The sequence below is a fragment of the Mobula birostris genome, chromosome 3 (assembly GCF_030028105.1).
Source record: "Mobula birostris isolate sMobBir1 chromosome 3, sMobBir1.hap1, whole genome shotgun sequence".
Classification (NCBI taxonomy): domain Eukaryota; kingdom Metazoa; phylum Chordata; class Chondrichthyes; order Myliobatiformes; family Myliobatidae; genus Mobula; species Mobula birostris.
In genome coordinates, this window is record NC_092372.1 from 20265034 (window position 1) to 20277076 (window position 12043).

The window sequence follows — 12043 nt, forward strand, 5'->3', positions numbered from 1 at the left end:
ATACCCCCAAACCTCATCGTTAATAATGGACTCCAACATCTCCTCAACCACTGAGGTCAGCAAACTAGCCTATGATTTCCATTCTACTGCCTCCCTCCTTTTCTAAAGAGTGGAGAGACATTTGCCATTTTCCTGACAAACCGGAACCATGCCAAAATCTAGTGATTACTGAAAGATTATCAATGCCTTCACAATCTCTTCAGCTATCTCTCTGAGAAACCTGGGTGTGGTCCATCTGATCCAGGTGACTTATCTACCTTCAACCTTTTAGCTTCCCAAGCACCTTCTCCTTAATAATAACAACTTCAATCACTCCTGCCTCCTGACACTCTTGCATTTCTGGCACACTGCTAGAGTCTTCCACAGCGAAGACTAATGCAAAATACTCATTAAGTTCATTCACCATTTCTTTGTCCCTTATTACTACATCTTCAGTATAATTTTCCAGCAGTTCAATAGCCACTCTCGCCTCTCTTTTACTCTTTGCATACCTCAAAAAAACTTTTGGTATCCTTTTTTATATTATTGACCGACTTAACTTCACATTTTATCTTTTCTTTCCTTATGACTTTTTAGTTGCCTTATGTTGGTTTTTTATAAGTGTGGGCACGTGGTCAAGTGGCTAAGGCATTGGACTAGCGACCTGAAGGTCGTGAGTTCGAGCCCCAGCTGAGGGAACGTGTTGTGTCCTTGAGCAAGGCACTTAATCACACATTGCTTTGCGACGACACTGGTGCCAAGCTGTATGGGTCCTAATGCCCTTCCCTTGGACAACATTGGTGTCGTGGAGAGGGGAGACTTGCAGCATGGGCAACTGCTGGTCTTCCATACAACCTTGCCCAGGCCTGCACCCTGGAGAGTGAAGACCATGGCGCAGATCCATGGTCTTGCAGGACTAACAGATGTTGGTTTTTAAAAGCTTCCCAATTCCACAAAATTTTGTTATATTTAATGCCCCATCTTTTGCTTTAACACTGCCTTTACTTCCCTTATCAACCATGAGTTGCATCATCCTCACTTTAGAATAGTTCTTTGCAATATATCTAGCCTGCACTTTCCAAATTGCTTCCATTAACTATAGCCATTGTTGTTGTTCTACTGTCATTCTTGATAGTGTCCCCAATCAACTCCCGCCAGCTCCTCTCCCATGCCTCTGTAATTCCTTTCACTTCACTGTAATATTGATACATGAGACTTCTCCCTCTCAACTGCAGAGTAAATTCTATCACATTATGATTACTGCCTCCTAAGGGTTCCTTTACCTAAAGCTCCCTAATAAAATCTGGTTCATTACATAACACCCAATCCCATGTTACACTTCAACTCATCCCACTGACTGCAATTCTGTCCTATCATCAACCTGCCCTTCCTCGCAGTTACACTACACACTGTATCCACATGTATACCAACTGCCCTATTCTCAGCCCCATCACTCCAGTTCCCACCCCACTACCAAAATAGTTTAAACTCTCCCCACCACCTCTAGCAAACCTGATTGCAAGGACATTTATCCCCCTTGGGTTCATGTGTAATCTATCCTTCTCGTGCAGGTCATACCTTCCCCAGAAGAGATCCCAAAGACCTCAGCCACATAGTCATCTGCCAAATCACCTGATTCTTATCCTCACTGGTGTGTGGCACACAAAGCAACCTAGAAATTACTACCCTGAAGGTCTTGCTTTTCAGCTTACTACATAACTCCTTATATTCTCTCTTCAGGACCTTTTCTCTTTTCCTTGATACCAATACATAGCATGACTTCCAGCTGTTCACCCTCCCCCTTTGGAATGCCGTGGACCTGATCCGAACATCCCTAACCCAAGCACCTGGGAGGCAACATACCATCTGGGTGTCTCTTTCACATCCAAACAATGCTGTCCACTTTGCTTCTCTAACTGAGGAATCTCTTGTCACAACTGCATTCCTCTTCTGGGCCACAGAGCCGGACTCAGTGCAGAGACCTGACCGCTGTGTCTTTCCTCGGCCTGGTTGTTCTCCCCCAACAGTATCCAAAATGGTGTACCTGTTCGTGAGGGAGGGTACTCTGCACTGGCTGCTCATCCCCATTTCCCCTCCTGATGATCACTTGTGCCCTGCTTCCTGGGGGTAACCACCACCCTGTATGTCCTGTCAATCAACCTCTCAGCCTCCAGAATGATCCGGAGTTCATCCTGTTCCAGCTCCAAGTCCTAAACACAGTCTGAAAGCTGCAGCTGGATGCACCTTTACAGGCACAGGCATCAGGGACACTGCAGGTCTCCTGCCTTCTTACAAACCGCAAGAGCAGAATTCCACCACCCTGCCAGAGATTCCCGCTTCTCTAACTGTGCAACAAGAAAGAAAAGAAAATTAAATGAAAAAAAATCTGACTGCACCCTCTGCCTTTTCTCACCAAAGCCTGAGCTCCCCAATCTAAAGCTGGCCAACTCACACAATGTCACTCTGCTTAAACCTAACTTCTTTTTATTAGCCCTTGCCAAGTGTCTAATGACAGACAAACCAACATCTCCTCGGAAAATGATCATGAGTTGTATCCGCTACCCATCTTGCAAGATTTGTTTACGGAACTGGCTGTTATCAATATTTCAGTGGGTTAACCCTATCTCAAATCATTGTGGAGCACAATGTAGATTCAGGAAATACAGCTACCTGACCATTAATATTAAACATGTTCTGTACTTACACTGTAAAGCATACAACACAGATTGTCTTTGGATCCACCTTATCCATGCCAACCATCAAGAAATAGAAACACAGGAAACCTACAGCACAATACATGTCCTTTGGCCCACAATACAGTGCCGAATGGACTTACTTTAGAAATTACCCAGGGTTACCCATAGCCCTCTATTTTTCTAAGCTCCATGAACCTACAGTGGCATGCAAAAGTTTGGGCACCCCCGGTCAAAATTTCTGTTACTCATAGTCATACTTTATTGATCCTGGGGGAAATTGGTTTTCGTTACAGTTGCACCATAAATCATAAATAGTAATAGAACCATAAATAGTTAAATAGTGATATGTAAATTATGCCAGTAAATTATGAAATATGTCCAGGAACAGCCTATTGGCTCAGGGTGTCTGACCCTCCAAGGGAGGAGTTGTAAAGTTTGATGGCCACAGGCAGGAATGACTTCCTATGATGCTCAGTGCTGCATCTCGGTGGAATGAGTCTCTGGCTGAATGTACTCCTGTGCCCACCCAGTACATTATGTAGTGGATGGGAAACATTGACCAAGATGGCATGCAACTTAGACAGCATCCTCTTTTCAGACACCACCGTGAGAGAGTCCAGTTCCATCCCCACAACAACACTGGCCTTACGAATGAGTTTGTTGATTCTGTTGGTGTCTGCTACCCTCAGCCTGCTGCCCCAGCACACAACAGCAAACATGATAGCACTGGCCACCATAGACTCGTAGAACAACCTCAGCATCGTCCGGCAGATGTTGAAGGACCTCAGTCTCCTCAGGAAATAGAGACGGCTCTGACCCTTCTCGTAGACAGCCTCAGTGTTCTTTCACCAGTCCAGTTTATTGTCAATTCGTATCCCCAGGTATTTGTAATCCTCCACCATGTCCACACTGACCCTTGGATGGAAACAGGGGTCACCGGTACCTTAGCTCTCCTCAGGTCTACCACCAGCTCCTTAGTCTTTTTCACATTAAGCTGCAAATAATTCTGCTCACACCATGTGACAAAGTTTCCTACCGTAGCCCTGTACTCAGCCTCATCTCCCTTGCTGATGCATCCAACTATGGCAGAGTCATCAGAAAACTTCTGAAGATGACAAGACTCTGTGCAGTAGTTGAAGTCCGAGGTGTAAATGGTGAAGAGAAAGGGAGACAAGACAGTCCCCTGTGGAGCCCCAGTGCTGCTGATCACTCTGTCGGACACACAGTGTTGCGAGCACACGTACTGTGGTCTGCCAGTCAGGTAATCAAGAATCCATGACACCACGGAAGCATCCACCTGCATCGCTGTCAGCTTCTCCCCCAGCAGAGCAGGGCGGATGGTGTTGAACGCACTGAAGTCAAAAAACATGACCCTCACATTGCTCACAGTACTATGAATAGCTAAGCAAGTAAAAGATGACCTGATTTCCAAAAGGCAAAAAGTTAAAGATGACACATTTCTTTAATATTTTAAGCAAGAAAACTTTATTTCCATCTTTTACAGTTTCAAAATAAAAAAGGAAAAGAGCCCGAAGCAAAAGTTTGGGCACCCTGCATGGTCAGTACTTAGTAACACCCCCTTTGGCAAGTATCCCAGCTTGTAAACACTTTTTGTAGCCAGCTAAGAGTCTTTCAATTCTTCTTTGGGGGATTTTCATCCATTCTTCCTTGCAAAAGACTTCTAGTGCTGTGAGATCCTTGAGCCATCTTGCATGCACTGCTCTTTTGAGGTCTATCCACAGATTTTCAATGATGTTTAGGTTGGGGGACTATGAGGGCCATGGCAAAACCTTCAGCTCTTGAGGTAGTCCATTGTGTATTTTGAGGTGTGTTTGGGATTATTGTCCTGTTGCAGAAGCCATCCTCTTTTCATCGTTAGCTTTTTTAGATGGTGTGATGTTTACTTCCAGAATTTGCTGGTATTTAATTGAATTCATTCTTCCCTCTACCAGTGAAATGTTCCCCGTGCCACTGGCTGCAACACAAGCCCAAAGCATGATTGATCCACCCCCGTGCTTGACAGCTGGAGAGGTGTTCTTTTCATGAAATTCTGCACCCTTTTTTCTCCAAACATACCTTTGCTTATTACGGCCAAAAAGTTCTATTTTAACTTCATCAGTCCCCAGGACTTGTTTCCAAAATGCATCAGGCTTGTTTAGATGTTCCTTTGCAAACTTCTGATGCTGTATTTTGTGGTGAGGACGCAGGAAAGGTTTTCTTCTGATGACTCTTCCATGAAGGTCATATTTGTGCAGGTGTCACTGCACAGTAGAACAGTGCACCACCACTCCAGAGTCTGCTAAATCTTCCTGAAGGTCTTCTGCAGTCAAACGGGGTGGGGGTGGGGGGTTTGATTTGCCTTTCTAGTAATCCTATGAGCAGTTCTCTCGGAAAGTTTTCTTGGTCTTCCAGACCTCAAGTTGACCTCCACCGTTCCTGTTAACTGCCATTTCTTAATTACATTATAAACTGAGGAAACGGCTACCTGAAAACACTTTGCTATCTTCTTATAGCCTTATGCTGCTTTGTGGGCATCATTTATTTTAATTTTCAGAATGCTAGGCAGCTGCTTAGAGGAGCCCATGGCTGCTGATTTTTGGGACAAGGCTTGAGGAGTTAGGGTATTTATAAAGCTTTGAAATTTGCATCACCTGGCCCTTCATAACAATGATTGTGAACAAGCCATAGCCCTAACAAGCTAATTAAGGTCTGAGACCTTGATAAAAGTTAGCTGAGAGCTCAAATCTCTTGAGGTGCCCAAACTTTTGCATGGAGCTCCTTTCCTTTTTTTCCCCACTCTAAAATTGTACAAAACAAAAATAATAATCTTGCTTAAAATGTTGAAAAGAATGTTTCATCTTTAAATTTACGACTTTTGGAGATCAGCTCATCTTCTACTCACTTAACTATTCACAGTAATAGAAACTTTGACTAGGAGTGCCCAAACTTTTGCATGCCACTGTATCCAGGATTCTCTTAAAAGACCCTGTCACTTGCCTCCACCACCGTTGCTGACAGCCAATTCCATGCACTCACTACTCTCGACATAAAAAACTTATCCTGACATCGCCTGTGTACTTACTTCCAACACCTTAAAACTATGCCTCTCGTGTTAGCCATTTCTGCCTGGGAAAAAGCCTCTGACTATCCACACGATCAATGCCTCTCATCATCTTATACATGTCTATCAGGTCACCTCTCATCCTCTGCTGTTCCAAGGAGAAAAGACCGAGTTTACTCAACCTATTCTCATAAGGCATGCTCCCCAATCCAGGCAACATCCTTGCAAACCTCCTCTGCACACTTTCAATAGTTTCTACATCCTTCCTGTAGTGAGGTGACCTGAACTGAGCACAGTACTCCAAGTGGGGACTGACCAGGGGTCCTACATAGCTACATAATTAGTCTTACCATTAACACTATATTCTGCCATCATATTTGACCTACCAAAATGAACTACCTCACACTTACCTGGGTTGAACTCCATCCGCCACTTCTCATCCCAGTTTTGCATTCTATCAATGTCCCGCTGTAACCTCTGACAGCCCTCCACATTATCCACAATACCCCCAACCTTTGTGTGATCAGCAAATTTACTAACCCATCCCTCCACCTCCTCATCCAGGTCATTGATAAAAATCATGAACAGAAGCAGTCCCAGAACAGTTCCCTGAGGCACACCAATGGTCACTGACCTCCATGCAGAATATGGCCCCTCTTTGCCTTCTGTGAGCAAGCTAATTCTGAATCCACAAAGCAAGGCCCCCTTGGATCCCATGCCTCCTTACTTCCTCAATAAGCCTTGCATGGAGTATCTTATCAAAGGCCTTGCTGAAATCCATATACACTACATTCATTGCTCTACCTTCATTAATGTGTTTAGTCACATCTTCAAAAAATTCAATCAGGCTAGTAAGGCACTACCTGCCTTTGACAAAGCCATGCTGACTATTTCTAATCATATTATGCCTCTCTAAATGTTCATAAATCCTGCCTCTCAGGATCTTTTCCATCAACTTACCAACCACTGAAGTAAGACTCACTGGTCTATAATTTCCTGGGCTATCTCTACTCCCTTTCTTGAATAAAGGAACAACATCTGCAACCCTCCAATCCTCCGGAACCTCTCCTGTCCCCATTGATGATGCAAAGATCATTGCCAGAGGCTCAGCAATCTCCTCGCTTGCCTCCCACAGAAGCCTGGGGTACATCTCATCCAGTCTTATCCAACGATGCTTTCCAAAAGCTCCAGCACATCCTCTTTCTTAATGTCTATATGCTCAAGCTTTTCAATTGGCTGCAAGTCACCCCTACAGTTGCCAAGATCCTTTTCCATAATAAATACTTTGCTTCAGTATTCATGAAGTACCACTGCTATCTCCTCCGGTTCCATACACACTTTTCCATTGTAACACTTAATTGGTCCTATTCTCTCATGTCTTACCCTCTTGCTCTTTACAAACTTGTGGAATGCCTTGGGGTTTTCTTTAATCCTGCTTGCCAAGGCTTTCTCATGGCCCCTTCTGGCTCTCCCAATTTCATTCTTAAACTCCTTCCTGCTAGCCTTATAATCTTCTAGATCTCTATCATTACCTAGCTTTTTGAACCTTTTGTAAGCTTTTCTTTTCTTCTTGAAAAGATTTTCAACAGCCTTTGTATACAACGGTTTCTGTACCTTACCATCCTTTCCCTGTCTCATTGGAACATACCTATGCAGAACACTGTATCCCCTGAACGTTTGCCACATTTCTGCTGTACATTTCCCTGAGAACATCTGTTCCCAATTTATGCTTCCAAGTTCCTGCCTGATAGCTTCATATTTCCCCTTACTCAAATTAAACGCTCTCCGAACTTGTCTGTTCCTATTTCTCTCCAATGCTATGGTAAAGGAGATAGAATTGTGATCACTATCTCCAAAATCGTCTCTCACTGAGAGACCTGACACCTGACCAGGTTCATTTCCCAATACCAGATCAATTACAGCCTCTCCTCTTGTAGGCTTATCTACATATTGTGTCAGGAAACCTTCCTGAACACATCTAACACTAACAAACTCCACCCCATCTAAACCCCTTGCTCTAGGGAGAGGTCCATCAATATTTGGGAAATTAAGATCTCCCACCACAACAACCCTGTTATTATTACACCTGTCCAGAATCTGTCTCCCTATCTGCTCCTCAATGTCCCTGTTACTATTGGGTGGTCTATAAAAAAGACCTGGTAGAGTTATTGACCCCTTCCTGTTCCTACCTTTCACCCACAGAGACTCAGTAGACAATCCCTTTATGACTTCCTTCTTTTCTGCAGCCGTGACACTATCTCTGATCAGCAGTGCCACACCCCCACCTCTTTTGCCTCCCTCTCTGTCCTTTCTGAAACATCTGAAGCCTGGCACTTGAAGTAACCATTCCTGCTCCTGAGTCATTTCAGTCTCTGTAATGGCCACAACATCATAGCTCCAAGTACTGATCCACTCTCTGAACTCATCTGCTTTGTTCACGATGCTTCTTGCATTAAAAAAGACACATCTCAAGCCATCGGTCTAAGCATATTCCTTCTCTATCACCTGCCTATCCTCCCTCTCACACTGCCTACAAGCTTTCTTTATTTGTGAGCCAACAACCCCTACCTCCATCTCTTCAGTTTGGTTCCCAACCCCCCAGCAATTCTAGTTTAACTCTACCCAATAGCCTCAGCAAACCTCCCTGCCCAGATATTGGTTCCCCCTTGGATTCAAGTGCAACTCATCCTTTTTGTACAGGTCATGGCTGCCCCAAAAGAGGTCCCAATGATCAGGAAACCTGAATCCCTGCCCCCTACTCCAATCTCTCAGCCACGCGTTTCTCCTCCACCTCACTCTATTCCAATACTCACTGTCTCGTGGCACAGGCAGAAATCCTGAGATTACTACCTTTGAGGTCCTGCTTCTCAACTTCCTTCCTAACTCCCTGTAGTCTGTTTTCAGGACCTCCTCCCTTTTCCTACCTATATCGTTGGTACCAATACGTACCACAACCTCTAGCTGATCACCTTTCCACTTCAGGATAAATGGACGCGATCAGAAACATCCCAGACCCTGGCACCTGGGAGGCAAACAACCATCCACGTTTCTTTCCTGCATCCACAGAATCGCCTGTCTGACCCCCTAACTATAGAGTCCCCTATCGCTGCTGCCTTCTTCCTTTCCCTATCCTTCTGAGCCACAGGGCCAGACTGTGTGTCAGAGGTGCAGCCACTGTTGCTTCCCCTAGGTAGGCCATTCCCCCCCCCCCCAACAGTACTCAAACAGGAGTACTTATTATTAAGGGGGAGAGCCACAGGGGTACTCTCTAGTATCTGACCATTGCCCTTCCCTCTCCTGACTGTTACCAACTTAACTGCCTCTTGAGGCCCCGGTGCAATTACTTGCCTGATAGCTCCTCTCTATCATCATCATCAGATGCCGTGCCCAGTTTGAGCTCTGACTGCAATGGCCCACACACTCCTGTTTCAGGTCAAGTTCTCTGGCTACTGTCTCCATCACCATTTGTCTTCCTCTTGCTTTCTTCCCTTCAATCTTTCCCATAATTACCGTGCATTCTAACTCCTCTTTGCTAATCACATGTCCAATGAAGTTACGTTGCCTTTTCATGATCTCATACATTATTTCTCTTTTTGTGTTTGCTGTTCATGACATTCTCGTTAGATATTCATTTCATTAATGATATTCTTTGCATCCTCCTCAAAAACCACATCTCTGCTGCTTCAATTCATTTCCCTCCTCATACCTTATCACCTCCTCATTTTCCCTGACCAGATGAAGATCATCGAGCTGCAGCTCCAGTTCCCTAAGGAGCTGCAGCTCAACATACTTGGTGCAGGTGTGGCCTTCTGGGAGGCTGGGAGTCTCCCGGACTTCCCACATTTGACACCCAGTACAGAACACCGGCCTCACAGACATACCTCCTGTCTCTATTTCTCACAGGCAACCTATCTCCTCTCGACCCATTAAGCCAAAGCCCTCCTAATCTGTCTACCTTAAGCTGTCTTCTTTTTAAACTCGCTGAATGACCTGAAGGGTCTTTGCCTGAAATGTTGACTGATTACTCATTTTGGTAGATGCTGCCTGACCTGCTAAGCTCCTCCAGCATTTTGTACATTGCTCTGGATTTCCAGCATCTGCAAATTCTCATTATTATCCCAATGATCAATGATTATTTCATTGATTCTATTGTGTTTCATTACACCAACTACAAATGTTCACAAGAAAATAAATACCAATTTAGTACATGGTGACATACATATACTTTGAAAATAAATTTACATTGAACTTTGAACTTTCCACAGATGTAGCCTGCCTTCTCGCAGTAAAATATGTCACAATATATGAGAATGGAGGAATAGAACACATTATGCTGATGTATCCTGAAGATAATTTACAGAAATCCACAATACATCTTATGAGAAGAGGACTACTAAGGTAGGACATATTGCTTATACTTAATATTTTCAGCATCCACATTAAAAAATCTTCACATCAATTTATTGCCTAAATAAAGAGCAGTAAAGAAACTACAGGTGCTGAGGAGTGGCTCCCTAGGTTTTTTTTTCAGACCGTCTTAATATTTATCATTGGAGCCCAGTTTCTTCCCGCCGGTGAGCCCGGTTCACCTGCTACTTTCCATGGTAACCATAACCATCCTGCACTCACCCAGTATCTTGGTTACACCTAACGTCAACCGGTCCATCAAGCCCTTCGTATCCATCATTTTATCGTCTTCCATTCTGTTCCGGGGTTCTTTTTCAAAACACTACCTCTCCGTGAGCACACATAAACGTGGCCAAAACAAAAAAAGATTATAACGTAAACTTTCACATAAACCGCAAACCTTTCCAACCTCCTTATCCAAAGCCCACTCCGCCAGGACGCTGTAAATGCATGCGTCAGTCCCACAGCACTATGGGAAATGTAGTTTCTATCGCCCGGGATACAATGTGCACGGATGGCAGAGCTTTTTCCGCCGTGACGTTCCCCGGCGGAAAGGGCGTGTTGACTGCGACGGGCGGTGCAGGTTGGGAGTGGCGGTTGTTTAAGATGGCGAGACCTAGCAATCTGGTGAGTGAAGCTTTTTGGAGTAAAGATCGTATCCTTTTGTTGAGGTAGAGTATTACTCAGTTATTCCACTCCCCGCAATAAAAGACTTAAGTATGGGGTTTGCAAGTCAACTGTCAGTCTATAATGTCTCTAATTTGTTAATTGGTACTTGGAATTTTGTTAACTTTCTAACCCTTCCCTCTTCAGGGCACATTAATGTTGTAGGTAAATATACTTAGACTTTTAGGGTTATCATACTTTGGGCGTGTTTTGAACGTAGTGTCATTATTGCTTTCTTAATATAAAACAATTTGGAAAAAAACAGAAACTCAGCGATTTTGTTCAAAAGGAACCACTGATGCTGAAATCCCATCTATGGCTAGCTAGCGTTTTCTATACCTAGTCGATTATTTTGCTTATGTTTAAGAAAAGGTAATTTGTAAATTATATTTTGGTATCAGTTATGGGAAGTTTAGATGTGGCTCGATGCCGAAGAGTTTATCATGCATTGTAAACAACGTAGTCCAGTGTAGACTTTTGAGTTTACTTTGGGAAATTCATTGTTTATATCAAAAAATTTGTTTTCATTTTCCGATGTTGCAAGTTTGTGTTTTTGTTTTTTTTTCCCGTTGCTTATTACTGTCACCATTTGTCCTTACTAAATATAGTTTTGATTGGGCAGTTATGGCAGGGCTTTGATCCAGCAACTGGTGATTTTTTTTTTACTTTTTCACCAGTCCAGTATGGTATCTAACTTGTAGGGAAACTTGAAAATAGTGAGATTCCCATGCGTCCATTGTCCTTGAGTGGTAGAGTTTGTATGTTTATGGGACTGTTGTTTAGATTTTCCCATTGCCCAGCACTGGTTTGCTCCTCCTTGAGGGCTTTTAAATGGCTTGTTTGAAATCCACGAATTCTTGAATATACCATCATGGTGACATAACTTACACAATGTGGATTTAATATATTTAAAAAAACAAGCACTTCAGAAGATATTGCTCAAGATGATTAAGCTGCAATACCAAGAGAGAGTGTGGCTAATGATCTTTTAAGGTTTTTGTGTTGTGCTTTCTAATGCTCGTCAAGTCCTATAATAAAAAATTTCAATCTCACTGAGAATAGCTGGCCAGAAAATGGACTTTGCTCTCTGCCTTCAATATGGGCTGTTTCTAGGTATAAAAATGTGTCTGAAAACTCATTGATATTGTTTTGTAATAATTGAATTATGAATGATATGTTGGAGTCTTTGACTGTATCAAATGCCTATACTGTGCCTAGCATGCCTTGTTTTCTT

General features: G+C 43.5%; 2 protein-coding genes across 6 annotated transcripts in view; one reads left to right on the plus strand and one right to left on the minus strand.

Annotated features, from left to right (window-relative positions):
* Positions 1-10602, minus strand: part of tpgs2 (tubulin polyglutamylase complex subunit 2) — a 37155-nt gene extending 26553 nt beyond the window's left edge. The window contains exon 1 of the mRNA XM_072252343.1: positions 10366-10602. Coding sequence (XP_072108444.1) covers positions 10366-10438 — 73 coding nt within the window. The 5' untranslated portion in view covers positions 10439-10602. The remainder of the gene's footprint in view (positions 1-10365) is intronic.
* Positions 10603-10715: 113 nt separating this feature from the next.
* The window catches only part of kiaa1328 (KIAA1328 ortholog), a 144994-nt gene continuing 143666 nt past the window's right edge, over positions 10716-12043 (plus strand). Inside the window, exon 1 of one of the 5 annotated variants that reach the window (XM_072252345.1) lies at positions 10716-10770. Coding sequence is in view for 1 of the 5 variants with exons in the window: in XM_072252344.1 (XP_072108445.1) it covers positions 10750-10798 (49 nt within the window). In the remaining 4 variants the exon portion in view is untranslated. Of the gene's footprint in view, positions 10815-12043 lie in introns of all 5 variants that reach the window. The other 4 variants (XM_072252346.1, XM_072252347.1, XM_072252344.1 and 1 more) reach the window with 4 other exon arrangements.